Here is a 16,478-nt window from a genome sequence, read left to right on the forward strand (position 1 = left end):
ACTGCTGCATATTGTGATTTTCTCATATGTGATTAATTAAGCGGTTGGTTACAATTTTAGCAAAATCACTGACGTCACAAGTTGCTATCTGATATAACAATAAGGCGAACTGTTTTTTGCTGTGCAGTGCACAACAATAGTTCTGGCCCAGACATTTTCACCAAAAGGGCGTCATAGACTCACGGAGAGTAAAAATTTTAAAACAAAATCAGCCGGCGGATAAATTCGTGTGTCACAAATAACAACATGCCCTCACGCTAATTCTCGCACGACCCGGGCCAAGGGATTTTACCCAATTTATGTAAGATCAGCGGTAACTAGCGTTGACAAGTCGGAAAATTCACCGCACTTTTCTTACATAATTTTGCGTTGAATGCGTTGAATTTAGCGTAGATCTTATATATTGTTCGTTGAATTTAGCGTAGATCTAACATATTTTGCGTTGAAATCAGCGTTGATCTTTTATAATTTGCGTCGAATTTAGCATTGATCTTACATATTTTGCGTCGAATTTAGCGTTGATCTTATATATTTTGCGTTGAACTTAGCGTTGATTTTATATATTTTGCGTCGAATTTAGCGTTGATCTTATTTAATTTGCATTGAATTTAGCGTAGATCTTACAGATTCTGCGTTGAATTTAGCGTATATCTTACATTTTTTGCGTTTAATTTAGCGTTGATCTTATATAGTTTGCATTGAGTTTAGCGTTGATTTTATATATTTTGCGTCGAATTTAGCGTTGATCTTATTTAATTTGCGTTGAATTTAGCGTAGATCTTACAGATTCTGCGTTGAATTTAGCGTATATCTTACATTTTTTGCGTTGAATTTAGCGTTGATCTTTTATAATTTGCGTCGAATTTAGCATTGATCTTACATATTTTGCGTCGAATTTAGCGTTGATCTTATATATTTTGCGTTGAACTTAGCGTTGATTTTACATATTTTGCGTCGAATTTAGCGTTGATCTTATTTAATTTGCGTTGAAGTTAGCGTAGATCTTACAGATTCTGCGTTGAATTTAGCGTATATCTTACATTTTTTGCGTTGAATTTAGCGTTGATCTTATATGTTTTGCGTCGTATTTAGCGTTGATCTTACATATTTTGCGTTGAATTTAGCGTTGATCTTATATATTTTGCGTTGAATTTAGCGTTGGTCTTATATATTTTGCCTTGAATTTAGCGTTGATCTTATATATTTTGCGCTGAATTTAGCGTTGATTTTACAAAAAGTTCAACGCGGAAAGCTCTTGGTATGGGACCCAAACCACTGACCTCCTATTCTTTGTCTCCTCTTCTACCACTGTGCCACCGAACCTTACTTCTCTTAGGATCCGCACTCTTTACAAAATGAACTGTAACACCATTTTTCACATAATTTTGGCATTTCTAAGCGTAGATCTTTCATATTTTTGCGTTGAATTCAGCTTAGATCTCATTCGATTTTTGTTCAATTTTTGCTCAAATTTTTTGTTTTTTCAGCTCTTTCCAGTTTTTCTTGCACGCAAACGGTTTCTAATTTTTTTTTCAAAAAAATGGCATCAAAAATCCCCCCGTCCCACGCCCCCTCTCCCCCAACCCAAAACATCAAAAAGCAAAAATATGTTGTGTCAACGCTAAACTCAACGTAAATTTTTAAGACCTACGCTAAATTCAACGCTACATATGAAAGACCTTAGCTAAATTCAATGAAAAATTTGTAAGATTGGCGCTGAATGCGTTGAAAACATGTGAGATCCACGCTTAGTTCAGCGCAGAATATGTAAGATTTACGCTGAAATTAACGCAAAAATTGTAAGATCTAAGCTAAATTCAGCGCAAAAAAAGTAAGATCCACGCTAAAAATCAACGCAAGTTATGTAAGACTTACGCTAGATCTACGCAAATTATGTAAGATCTACGCTAAATTCAGCGCAAAATAAGTAAGATCTACGCTTAAATAAACGCAAAAAATATAAGATTGGCGTTGAATGCATTGAAATTTTGTGAGATCTACGCTCAATTCAGCGCAGAAAATGTAAGATCTATGCTAAATTCAACGCAAAATATGTAAGATCTACGCTAAATTCAATGCAAGTTTTTTTAAGACTGGCGCTGTATGCGTTTGATTTATGTAAGATCTAAGCTAAATTCAACGCAAAATGTGTAAGATCTACGGTAAATTTAACGCAAAAAAATGTACGATCTGCGCAAAAATCGACGCAGACTATGTAAGATTGGCGTTTTGTTTGTTGAATTTATGTAATATCTTTGCTAAATTCAACGCAACACTTGTAAATTCTACGCTTAATTCAACGCAAAATATGTAAGATCTAAGCAAAATTCAACGCAAAATATGTAAGAATGGCGTTGAATTCATTGAACTTATGTGAGATCTACGCTAAATTCAACAAAAAACATGCAATATCTACGCTAAATTCAACGCAAAATATGTAAGATCTACGCAAAATTCAACGCAAAATATATAAAAGAGGCGTTGAATTCGTTGAATTTATATAAGATCTACGCTAAATTCAACGCAAAATATGTAAGATCTATGCTATCTTCAATGCAGAATATGTAAGATCTACGCTAAATTCAGCGCAAAATATTTAAGATCTACGCTCAATTCAACGCATTCAACCCAAAATTATGAAGGCAAATTGCGGTGAATTTTCCGATGTCTTCAACGCTAGTTTCCGCTGATCTTACATAAATTTGGCAAAATTCTTCGGCCCGGGTCGTGCGAGAGTTAGAGTGAGGGCTTGTGGTTATTTGTGAAATCAGATATTTCAGCTGAAATTGCTACTAATTATCAAGAGCACTGCTCTTAAAACTGCTCAAAAAATTTTTTAAAAAGCAATACAAGGACTAGTAAATATTTCACTATTAGGACATAAAATATTTCACTATTTGAATCAGCAAATCTGACCCGTTTATTTAGCTTACTTAAGTGAATTAATTTTCGACGTCATTTGCGATCAATTTGGAAATTTCTGTTTTATTATTTGGAATAATTACGTAGTTGCCGTAATGCAGCTGCGGGGGTATCAATGATCTCATCGGAGTTTTCTACAATCCTGGTATTTTAGTTAATTTGTTTTTTTCTTTTTTTATAAGGTCTGCTGACATTCTGTGACGTTTTCATGTCAATGAGATATCAATTTGGAACACAGACTTTAATTGCGCTGGAACAGTAGATGGAGAAGCACAGTGGGTATATAAAAAACGTAAAACTTTCCAAAAATAACGTTTTCCCTAAATAAAGATTTCCAAAAAAAAGTTTTCCGCAAATAAAGCTTTCCAAAAATAAAGTTTTCCAAAAGTACAGCTTTTCAAAAACGTAAAGATTTTATAAAATTCTTATGAAGTAAGGCCGGAAAATGTCTTTTTTTTCAAAATTGCGGTTTTTTTTAAAAGATGTTTTTTCCACGTGCTTCAATTTAACTTCTGATTTTCATTCTTTTTATTGGTTTGCTCGCAAAATTAACAAACATTTGATAGACATGCTGCACGTTTCCTTTTGTTTCTTTCCATCAGCGCTTCGCTTTTAATTTTTTTTGTTTTTGACACTGTGTTTTCATAAAATATTTTTGGTAAAATAACAGGACTCAATCGGAGCTCCAATATTCTCAAATATTTCAATTGGTGTTTTTAATTAACAAATAATGTATTTTCCATAAACAATTATTTTTGCGCCATTTTAGCAATTCAATTAATCTTTTCTTCCGCTTGTTCCTCTTCATATGAAAAAAAGTTCTTTATTTATCATTTATTCAACTATTTTGTTTTACCAGCTTTTCAACTATGAATAATACGGGTTTGTTAAAGGTTTGGTTGTTTATGTTTACATTTTCTGTGAAATTTCGAGCTAATAGTTTCCAAAAACAGTTTGCGTTTAGTGCAGTTTCTGAGAAATGGCGTTTTGCATTTCATCAACATGATGTGATATGGTTTTGTTTTAGCTTCAACTCTAACAGTTTCCGAAAAAAAACTATTTTTTTTCCGGTTTTCTTTTGTCTTGCTTTTTATGAATGTAGTGTCATTTGCTTCAAAAATTTGGTTTTAAAATCGTTAATCATTTTTATGAGAGAATTTAAATTCAGAATCTGATTTATTGACTCTTTGGCAGAATTCGTTGTTTAATTGATAAAATTGCTTCTTTTCTACTGTAGAAACTGTCTTGGCTTAATATTTTTTTTCAAACAAATTCATTGTCCAGGTTCATTGTGTCAATGCTAACGAAATGAAAATTAAACTCAATGGTATACGCGTCTACTCGTGTTTGAAAATCCATCAATCATCCTTGAGAATCTATTAATATATTAAAATTTTCCTCTCTTTTCTTCATTTGTAGAAAATTGTGGCAAGAATATGGATGAACGGGGTCGGTATTTTTCTCCAATTTGGATTCGTCCGTTTTCCGCCGTTCGATATCATTTTTAAAATCTAGTTCCGTAAACTCAGGAATAAATCATTTCTTCCGAAACAAAGGCTTAAATTGTATACTAAAAGACAACAAGGAGTATTCGGGTCTTATTTGCTTTTAGGACAATCAAACGAATCAAAACAATAAACAAACCAAAACAAACTAATTTCACAATGGCAGCAAAACTTAAACTCATAGGAATAATGGTATTAGTTTTGACATTAGTAGACGATTCTCGATCAATTTCTTGGACAAAAAGAGATGGAAATAATTCACCTGAAGATGTTGGACGATTTTCTATGCTCGAAAAGACTGCCAAATACATCGTCAATGGTCGCCCCGGCATGCAAGTATTTTATAACGAGCTAAAGTTTATTGGAATTATGCGACAAGATGATCAGTTCAACTATCCACTTTGTGGGGTGACAATCTTGGACAGATATTGGGCTATGACTTCTGCCTCTTGTGTGCAAAAGTGACTATTCAGAATCGCGTATCGCTGAAATTTTTTCTCAGCATTATCAAAACTATCGGCTATAGGTTTGATTTAGTTTTTACAGCAAACTTTTTCGGTGATGTATCACAACATTTTTTTAATGAAAATAAATTTTTACTCAGTAACAATTATTTAAGTGTCATCGTCATATAGCAAAAGTGGCGGAAAAAGATAGTTCAATCACAAAGCAGAATTACGCCAATGTTGGATTCTTCAGTAATGATAAGGCGAGTAAAAAGTTAATTAATTGGTAAATTATGTTACCTTTATTCGCAAAGAGAATTTTTCGAAATAAATGTTCGTGCGTGTTAAACAAAAACATTAAATCATGCGTTTAATTGAATTATTTGATTTTTTTTCCACAAAAAAAACCTTAAATTTTCTACAAAAAATTTTTTTTCCACAAAAAAAACCAAAAAACCCCAAATTTAGTAAATTGATTTTTGATTGAGTATTTTGTATTATTCATGAAAAAAAAAGTTTTTATCCATTTTTGACTTTTGAGAAGTATTTGTAAACTAATACTCTGTTTAAATTGCGCAGAGAAAAATTTTTTTGCAAGATACAAATTTCCCTGGACTCAGTGAACGTTATCCCTGAACTCAGGTCACATCAAACGTTATTTTTACAGCTTTTGCCAGATAACACCTCCTTCTGACAGATTCCGCCAGAATATCTTTTTCTAGCAGAATCTTGCAAGATAACCAGTCTCTGCCAGAATTTGTAACATCACCGTTTTTTCGGCAAAATATTTTTGCAAAATTTTTACAAAATAACAACTTGATCTTGACTAGGGTCACATCAACTTTATTTAGAGTTTTTCAGTTTTGCGGAGGGAATCACTTATATGTTTACTTCGATTTAATATGTACACTCTGATAAAAATAGACACAACGCATTGTGAATCACATTTTTCAGAGATACAATGAATTTAAATTTAACAAATTCAACACTTAAACATTGAATTTGTAAAAATTAAGCGGAAGCAAAAACATATAGTTAAAGGTTTTGGCGTAAAGAAAAATGGCAAAGATTACGACTATGATACCTGTCAAAACAACAAATGATTACTTTTGATAATTCATCACATGTCGTATCAAAGTTTGAAAAACTAATAGCTGAAAATTGACACTTTTCTACAGGAGCATGGTTGGATTTTGAGTTTTGATTTTCATTAGTCTCAAAGTCCAAACATTTTTTAAATCAAGATCAACTTTTTTGACCCTGTATTTTCTGTGTCGTTGGGGAAGAATTTTTTTCCAATCTTGGTCACCGAGAAGCACATTAACATGGCAAGGACGTGATTGAGCCTATAATAGTTTTCAGATGAATACAAAATTCTCTTGCAGCGCGGCAGCTGGTCAATTACCATTGCGTGAACTGAAATAAGTTAGCGTTTGTTTTTAGAAAACACGAATTATTTATTTACACCCTGAAACTTCCTAAGTTTTTTGCTAGCCCCAAAAAAGTGTTCATAGCTGCATCGGAATGTTCCATAATAAAAATGAACAATTTTTGCTATTTTTGTATAAATATGTTTGACTATCCCTGTCTTTTGGGTGGCCTGGGCGTTGGTTCAAGAGAATACCCAAGGACTCAACCACTCAGGCCTTGGTAAATTTCATTAGCTAATGATATGGGTTCTCTAGCCTATGGCATTATATAACTGCATGAAGCGCACTGCCGTATAAAGTTTTGAGTGCATTGAACGATGTATTAGAGAGTTCATCGAACTGTTGTCTACTTAAATAACCTGACAGCCTGTAAAATTGACGTGCTAATAGTATGAGACCAAAAATCGCTAGCCCGGTTAATTCCGCTACTTGGTTCGGTCTCTCGACGTTTTTGTGAAGACCGTTAATTTGTTTCTGTTTTTTGAGACAATTCCATGGATTCGCAAATTTTGTTAAGTTTACTTTATCTAAGGAGACACCTGTTTTCGGACATTGCATTCTGTTGAGTGATATTATTTGTGTCAGAGTAATTTTTTTGTAGGAGTTTAGAAAGTTTAATATAAACTCTGTGCTTTGAGAATAATGGAGTACCAAAAGTTAGGTTACACGCAAGAAAATGAATGCAATATTTTTGTATGAAAAGTAGAGAAAAAACAAAGTTTATTTAAAACTTCTGCGGTGATTATAAATTGAATTTATTTGATTCGGAATTATATCAGTCAGGTGAGACGGTTGGAGTGATATACGCACGGTACAGCTTTCATTGGTGAAAAAAACGATTTTGAAAAAATTTTTTGTATTGTAAAATTCTTCCCTTTTTCTTTTACGTGTCTTAGAATAGGCATTTTTCAATTTAGATCCATTAAATTAAATCTCTAATCTGTTTCGGTATCCTTGGTATTAAAACTGGGACTTTAGTAAATCAAACGTCTCCATAGTTTTCAAAAACGTGGATGAAATTTTTCAATGTTTTTATGTAGCGAATAAAAAATAAGAAATGAATGCTTAACAATCGAATGTTTGGAACTGTTTGCAGTTTTTTTTGTAATAGAGATCGATATAAGAAACGCTCAATTATTTATTCATATACAGTATTTTAAACATTGTTTTTATCCCTTCAACCGATTTTCAATTTTCAATAGCTTTCAAACTAACAAAAGTTAACAAACTTGCGACGCGCGATTCTTCAGAAAAATACAAGGTTAGTCAATATTATGTCTACATCATCTATTGAGAAATTACAGATAGATAAGATTTTGAAAAATATACGGTTACATCTGAGATCCTCAAAGACACTTGCAGAACATCTAGCAACGTGATGCGTCATCGTACTTGATCTTGTTACAAAAACAATTGGGATATTTTTTGAGCTCTAAGTTTTTTATCAGTTGCGTCGGATTATGGTTCTGGGAAGCAGGAAAATACAAAAATATATTGGCAAAAATGAGACATGAAATAACTGTTAGTGGCGCATACTTTACTAAAATGCGCTAATACAATATTAATAACTATACTGTTTCATTTTAATAACTATTGAATTTTATACTGTAAAGTACTGCTACAAATGCAAAAATACTAGCTAATATAGATCATTTATGGGTGAATGTTCTTCATTCTACTCCATACAGAGTTCCCCATAACATGCTTGGAGAAAAAAATGGAAAAAAAATGTATTTGGTTCTCACCCTTGAAACTTGGAGTTAAGAATTGAAAGAGAACGAAATAGAATTTCATATTAACCTCTTTTCAACTCTCCTTATTTATTTATTTAGAGCCCGGAAACATTTTTCTCAGAGATGGAACAAGAGTAGTTCTATACCCATGCCTAAAATTCACTCAGCATCAGAACTGATTCAGAACATTTTCAGAGTAACCTTAACTTTCAGTACTGATTCCAAAGGTTTTCACAGTAGGTTCTGCATTGATTCTCAAACCTCTCTGAATCAGAGCGAAATTCAGAACCAGTGTTCTCTGAAATTCTCTGATTCAGAGGAAAAGGCAAAATCTTTTATCAGCACTGCAGTCAAACACATATAAATAAATTGCATCGGTTTAATAACCATTTTTATTATTTTCATTGCCTGCATATTGGCATTTCTCTTCCTACATCTGTTTTAAAAAAGATTACTCGTTGGAAATTTCAATGTTATTAGCTTTTTAAAATGAAATAGTTTCAACTATTTATAATGAGTTAACAAAGTTTTCTTAACAGTTGCTTAATTCATTCAAAATATGTCTTCAAATCAATTTTTTAAAATAAGAATGCATGTGACATTGGAAAATTTAAAATCAGAAAGAAAGTTTTCTGACAGAAATATCTTAAAAAATTGTATAAAAAAATATCGGAAAATTCTCGTATTAGTCGAACCTGTTTTCGATCATGCAGTCCAAGCCTCTATTTCTTCTGTTTTACTGATACCTTCTTGACCTGATAACGCTCTCAGTCTGAGGGAAGCCTTAAATGTAAATTACGATGCATCAATTGCTGCTGAGATCAAGAGAGTTAAAAAAAACTAACAGAGCGGCTATCAATTGCTTTTTAAAGCTTTTTCATGAAAATTTTTTGATCTTAGGCACTTCAAAAATTAGAGATCTCATAAAAGTCAATTTAACTACCATCTTTACTTTAGTTTTTGTAAAGAGACAAATTAAATAACATGAATTCATCAGCCAAGAAAAATGTTAAGAACACTTTTTCATGTTTGAGTATCTCCTCAACTTGCGCCATACTATTACTTGTGTGAATAACAGTCTGTTTGTGTTTTCTTCGGCCGTTTTCTTAGAAATTAGCCTCGAGTCACACCCCGTTTTGAAAAAGCGTTTATTGACTTTAGCTAAAAAAGCGTTAATCATATGTTAATATGTTGGCAAAAATGAGACATGAAATAACTGTTAGTGGCGCATACTTTACTAAAATGCGCTAATTTGTTATTAATAACTGTACTGTTTCCTCTTAATAATTATTGAAACTTATACTGTTAAGTACTGCTACAAATGCAAAAATAGTAGCGAATAGAGATCATTTATGAGTGAAAGTTCTTCATTCTACGCCGTACAGAGTTCCCCATAACATGCTTAGAGAAAAAATTGGAAAATTGTATTTGATTCTCACCGTTGAAACTTGGAGTTAAGAGTTCAAATAGAACGAAATAGAATTTCATATTAACCTCTTTTTAAATCTCCTTATTTATCTATTTAGAGCCTGGAAACATTTTTCTCAGAGATGAAACAAGGGTAGCAGTATATCCATGCCTAAAATTCACCCAGCATCAGAACTGATTCAGAACATTTTCAGAGTAAACTTAACTTTCAGTACTGATTCCGAAGGTTTTCAGAATAGTTTCTGCATTCATTCTCAAACCTCTCTGAATCAGAGCGAAATTCAGAACAAGTGTTCACTGAAATTCTTTGATTCAGAGGAAAGTTCAGAATCTTTTATCAGCACTGCGCATACAACATACACACATACACATACACACAAATCGAATCGTTTAATCAACCATTTATATTAGTTTTTGAAGCAAATTGCCAACAACTCGTGCCGAAAAGAGGAATCACAATTTTGCTGATATATTCTGCTTTAATGAAGTAAAATAGCATTGGTTCATTGTCAATTTATTGAATTCAGAAAATTGCATATTGGTATTTCTATTCCTACATCGGTTTAAAAAAAAACATTTTTCCTTTGAAACTTGTTGTTGGCTTTTCAAAATGAAATGTTTTCGACTAATGACAATGGAATAGTGAAGTTTTCAATTGCTTATTTCATTCGAAATATGTCTCAGATTAATCATTTTTTTAACAATTGCATATGATATGCGAAATTTAAAATCAGAAGAGGAAGTTCTCTGACAGAAAGAACAAAGAAATTTAAATTAAAAATGTTGCAGACTTTTCTTATTCGTCGGACCTGTTTTCGATCAGAAAATGAGAACGTCTATTTTATCTTTTTGCTGGATTCGACCTGGTAACGTTCTCAGTTTGGGGAGAATTTCGAATGTAAATTATGATGCATCAATTGCTGCTGATATCAAGAGAGTTAAAAAAAGACAGAGGTTTTATCAATCGCTTCATAAAGCTTGTTCGAGAAAATTTCTTGGATTTTGGTACTTCAAAAAATATGTCTTAAAATTCTTTTAGCAAGACCATACTTTCGTTAGTTTTTGTAAAGAGACAAACTAAATTACTTGAATTCATCAGCCAAGAAAGAAGTATAAAACTCTATTTTATGTTAAAATATCACTTCGTAGAGAAAGCAAAGTTCTACTTGCTTTCAGATTAGACCTCAACTTGTACCATACTCTAAGTTCTGTCAATAGCAATCTGTTTCTGTTTCCTTCAGCCATTTTTGTTAAAGAAATTGGCTTCGACTCAAACCCCCGTTTTGATATTCTAGCGAAAAAGCGTTATTGATAACTTCTGTAAAATATTAGATCAAAATTTTTTTGTCTAGTTAGCCCATGCTTGTAATTAGCAAAATTGGTCAATTATGGCGTTGCTGTGTTAGTAAACAGATTACGAAAACAACAAATATAGATTAAAAAAGCAGTCAAATTTTATAAGTTTTTTCTCATTTTTCCTGTCGTTCAAAAAACCATAATCAATAAAGTTGCTAATTTTCTAATGAAATACGCATGTATTATGAAAATTTTTTTGGTCAAGAAATTGATGAGAATATGTTCAACTAACAGATAACCGTTAGAGCGCTGTTTGGTTTTGTATTTTTTAATGAGCTAAAACTAAAAACAGAGTTCCAGAGAATGTTTTCAATTCAAATTAAAATTGATACATATTGCAATGTTAAGGAAGTGCTTGAGTTTTCCTGGTTGCATTAAAAGAAGGAATAATCGAGGTGCTTTAACGTCTTTTGGTTTCCAATATAAGAAGTTAAGAAATTTTTTCCCCAAATTTGGTGTTCTTCATATTTCTAAATTCAGAACTTTTAAGAAACTGTGTTCTGTTCAGTTGATAGCAAATTATAGTTGTTCCACTTCTAACAATTTTGAAAGGAAGCATGTAAATTTGATAGGAATTCCAGCTCTTCTATTCTCTGTTAAAATACAGAAGCTTCTAAAATCTAAGCTGTGGCCATACGTGTACGATTTGGCTGCCATTTTTAGACAAAACAAGCATTCAAGAAGTGTTTTTTAAAAAGAATCAACAAGAAGTATTGTATTAAAATTCAATTTTATTACTTTTTGAACTCTCAACTTGAAAATCAGATCATTGTAAATCTGACCAATTAGTTATATTACGACAGGTCTTATTTGAGAGATTAGGAAACATTTCAGCTTAGAAATCTTGTTTATAAAGTCTCCTGTTTTATTCAACCTTTGTTTTTAGGACTTCAAATACGACTATTTGTTTTTTAGAAACCACAACTGCTGGAGCTAGCAACGAAAATAAAGAAAAACGTTTACTCATTATGTAGGAAATGTTTCTCCAACAGAAACTCTATTTATCTAATTCAACATCATTTTTATTGCTTTCTATACAATTTTGGCAGTCATTGTTGAGTGTGATATCAATGATATCAAGCCTGATATTCAAAACGCATTGTTAAACTAAAACAAATACTTTTTTAAAAAATTGTGTTTGAATGGGAACAATTTGACATAATTCAAATAATTAACTGACAATTTTCTGAAAGATATTCTTGACAGATTTTTTCTGCCTTTTAAACAATTTTTTACCCAACTTCTTGACGCAAGGCTTATTTCTAAGAGTAAACAACAAGAAAATTCAATTTTGTCAAATTCAATTTATACAAAAGCTCGAATTTGATTTTTGTGTTATAAACGCAGTTTATGCCGGAAAGAATTTTTACGTACAGTTAATTTGGCCGAGGTATTTATAAAGGCGCTATCAATCAAGAACTCTCGCACTCTCGCAAATTGAACCAAAATTTTAACAAATTTTTTTCAAACTACTTTGTCTCGAAGAACAAATTGAGCAACATAGATAACTTATAGCTGATAAAGTTATATAATTGTAACTGTTATTTAAGTTATTATTTTAAGAATAAGAAATATTAAGAAACTGCTAAAAAAATTGAAATAAGAAAAATTTTTGCTGAAAATGAGAACCCAGAATTTTTCAATGGCAAACAAGAAAAAAATAAATTTATAAATTTATTCTGAAGATGGAACTGAAACCGTTAACTGTTTGGCTATTCTTTTCTTCTTCCAAAATGCTCCACACAAATGTATTTAATTTAGGGCTATCATTTTTATCGCTACAAGCTCCATTTATTGTCTGACGGAAAACGTATTAAATGCAGATAAACATTTTAAAGTGTTTTATTGGCATTGCTCAAATAAACCATTGATTCAAATCAAACAGATTTCTTACTTTTTACCAATGAATTTTAAATTTGTTAAAAATGGAAACAAAAAAACGTTATCTGCATTTATCTCAGTGATTGCACGTTGCACTGAATGAAAGAATACGTTTCCTTCAGCAATATTGATTCTTTCCATTATGAAAATTAAGATTAAGTGTTTTATTTTCTTTGAATCCATATTTTAGTTTGTTAACAGCTGACAAGATTTTTAACAGAAATTTTAACTGCAAACTTGTGTTCTACTTCTTTGATTACAAGTCGTATACTTGTTAAAATTCTTTTTATCGAATATTTGTCAAATGGAAAAATTTACTGGTTGACTTGAACAAACACCACTCTATTTCAAAAATAAGAGTTTTGAAAAGGGATTAATAAACTTCAAAAAAACTGGATTAAAGCAAATGATAAAATTTTCTCTCGGTATAAAGCCCAACAGAAGTGAACAAATTTGTTTTCTACTAACAGCATGTGTTAAAATAGCCTAAATATACGATTTCCGTTAATTGTTTGTTTGCATAACTACAATAACAGCAGTTGATCAGGCATAACAAACTTGCATTAAATTAGACTGAATCTTGTTATTAACTATATACTATTGTTCTGTTTTTCACGTATGTGAAATGCGATTACAAAATAGGTTTTTTCATGTCTTAAACATTTGCAGTTCTCCTGAAAACACGTGAGATGTTCTCCCTAATGATGATTTCCCTTACTAATTTTTTCCTAATTAAGAAAAAAACTGAAAAAGTTGGTAAGGATTAATTGGCATAAACGTCAATTAGAGATTGCAATTTGATTTTCAGCATTTTTTTTTTAAAATCATATGTTGCTAAATTTGTTTTGTCTTCCCTAATATGACGATAATTGCACATATGCAACAAAAAAGCGTTAATTTGGTTTCAAACCCTAACTCCTATGTATTAAGATTCCCAAATGAAAATTTGAATGCTTAATCATACTGGTAAATTTGCTTATTACGCGACAATGGCAAAGTCCTCCAATGTCAATTAGTTTTTACTCAATTTTGTAAAATTAATAGGAGTTTAAATTTCCGATATTTCCTAATATTTCATAATAAAACTTTATAATTCTTGCTTAATCTTGTGAAATTAGGATCAATTTTGTTTATAATTGCTTTTAAAAATCTATAACCTGGTATGGCTTGCTATGTTATGATTGATTTGTTTTTTTTTATTTTTGTAAGATAAACACAGGCTGAGTGCAATAAAAAACCTTAAACAATATAATTGATTTTTTTGTAAATTTACTACCCTGACTGAGGTCATTTTTTATAAATTTTTGCTAGTAAACACTCCATAGGGCCTTTGCAGTTCCACAACATCGTTTTGGTGCAACCATCGAGGACCCTATGGACCGTTTTATGGACCGCCTTACAATTTTTTTTATTATTAAAATGATTTTTATTAAAACTGTCCATTTTTTCAGTTATTCTGCAAATCCATTCGAAAAGGCAGTTTTCGAATCATGAATTGTCAAAAAACACCATTTTAATTTTATGGTATCTGACTAACCTAAAGCGAACAATTTATCGTACCTTAGGAACCATAGAACGTAACACAAATGTTACTCTAAAAGATCGGCTTGCCCAAAAAAAGTTAAAAATGATAAAGTTTACGTATCTTAGAACGATTAAACCTAAGAAATCATAGGAAAATTAGAAAACGAAAAGAAATAAAGCTTTTAGGCGCCATATAGGCTCCTATGTAGATTTAGGCTCCTATGTATTAAGATTCCAAAATGAAAATTTGAATGCTCAATCATTCTGCTAAGTTTACTTGTTATGCAACAATTGCAAAGGCCTACGATGTCAATTTTGCTTTTTTTAGTCATCGTTATAGAGTAATAGGGGTTGAAATTTCCAATCTTTCGTAAGAACTCATACGAAAACTTGATAATTCTCGCTTAATGTAATGAAATTGGGCTCAACCGTGTTTATAGTTGCTTAAAAATCAATAATTGGGTATGTCTTGCTATGTTATGGTTCTTTTGTTCGTTTATCTTGGCAAAATAAAGCTAGTTTGAGTGCAACAAAATAACCTTTAACACTACATATGGATTTTCTGTAAATTTACTAACCTTACCAAGGTCTTTTTTTTTAACTTTAGCTAATAAAGATTCCAGAGGGCCTTTGCAGTTCCATAACATCATTTCGGTAAAATAGTCACTGCAACTTCGTTTTGGTGCAACCATCGAACGCCTATTGGACCGTTTTATGGACCGCCTTACAATTTTTTTATTATAAAAATGATTTTTATTAAAACTGTCCATTTTTTCAGTTATTCTGCAAATCCATTCGAAAATGCAGTTTTCGAATCATGAATTGTCAAAAATCACAATTTTAATTTTATGGTATCTGACTAACCTAAAGCGAACAATTTATGGTACCTTAGGAACCATAGAACGTAACACAAATGTTACTCTAAAAGATCGGCTTGCCCAAAAAATGTCAAAAATGATAAAATTTACTTATCTTAGAACGATTAAACCTAAGGAATCTTAGGAAAATTAGAAAACGAAAAAAATAAAGCTTTTAGGCGCCATATATGGTCACTTTTGTGGTAAGTAATGTAACGTATGTTGTTCTCTTTACGATAAGTATGTTTGTTCACGCTATGTTGTTTCATGTTTCTTGTTCGAGCATATCCTGATTTTTTAATATCAGTGTCATATGAACATCTTGACAAGATTGACAATTTTTTTAGCATGTTTGTTATCAAGGTGTGTCAAGTTTCGATTGAGTGGGGTGACTCAAAGCTTTAAATTTCATTTTGTAAGTTTTTTGAAAGTTCCTCTTTATAACCTTCGACAAATCGGCAAAATTAGAGAGCATAGAGGGCAAATTTTTGGACCTGCAATTACAGAAGATGTCGGCTGAATTGAAATTGATTGTTTAGATAGAAAGCAGATTCTAGTGATTATGTTTGGAATACATCCAGTAGATGGCAGCTTCCAGGCTTACTACTATTACGTAAAGTATCTCTTCTATTCTCAAAAGTAAGTTCATATAACATCAACCAACCCCCCCCCCCCCCCCAGCCACCCCTCTCCAACAGTTTATTTTTCTGCCACAAACTGATTTTTTCGTAGGTTTAGACCTGGACTTTTGAAACGACAATTACCGACAGAATTTGTGGGTATGAAAAGAGAACGCTCGACTCCAATAGTTTATGAAAAGATTTCAGCTAGAATTTGGAGTTCTCGACCGTACCTCGACCAAAATTATACCTCACCGACGTTTTTGTTCTGCTTGACTTTAGATCGACCCCGTAATATTAATCAATGAAGCCCCCCCCCCCACCCCACCCCAATAAATTTGGACTTTTTCATAAGTCAAGATCTAATCCAGGGTTCCTGAAATGTCCGAATATTTCCTCGACAATACAAGAATCTCCAATGAGCTAAATAGGAGACGCTGCAGTTGGAAAACGTTGAATGATTTCTTGCTCTCACAATATGAAAAATTCCTTTGAATAGTAACGTAGGAGCTTTTAAAAGTTATTTTTATTTTTAGGAAGAAAACAATCGGAAGAAATTATTATATTGTGATTCTGTAAGAAAATGGTTGATGTTTATTATTTTATTTTGTTTGAATGATATGAAGTATTTTTTGTTTCAATTATATTTAACAGTATGGTTATAATTTTAATTTAGTTGTTGCAAAAAAAACATAGGTAGCCTCCTCCATACTGCCCTCTCCTCTCACTCCATTATAATTTAAATTAGAATTAGCAGCCGCCCACTCCTACTTCTT

The 16,478-nt window shown here is 31.8% G+C and overlaps 1 protein-coding gene across 1 annotated transcript in view; it reads left to right on the forward strand.

Annotated features, from left to right (window-relative positions):
- The first annotated feature begins 15,625 nt into the window (after positions 1–15,625).
- LOC142345527 (uncharacterized) overlaps positions 15,626–16,478 on the forward strand; it is a 28,383-nt gene continuing 27,530 nt past the window's right edge. Inside the window, exon 1 of the mRNA XM_075397599.1 lies at positions 15,626–15,721. Within this exon, the coding sequence (XP_075253714.1) occupies positions 15,645–15,721 (77 nt within the window). The 5' untranslated portion in view covers positions 15,626–15,644. The remainder of the gene's footprint in view (positions 15,722–16,478) is intronic.

This window comes from Convolutriloba macropyga, chromosome 9 (genome assembly GCF_964194025.1).
Source record: "Convolutriloba macropyga chromosome 9, txConMacr16.3, whole genome shotgun sequence".
In the NCBI taxonomy this organism is placed as follows: Eukaryota; Metazoa; Xenacoelomorpha; order Acoela; family Convolutidae; genus Convolutriloba; species Convolutriloba macropyga.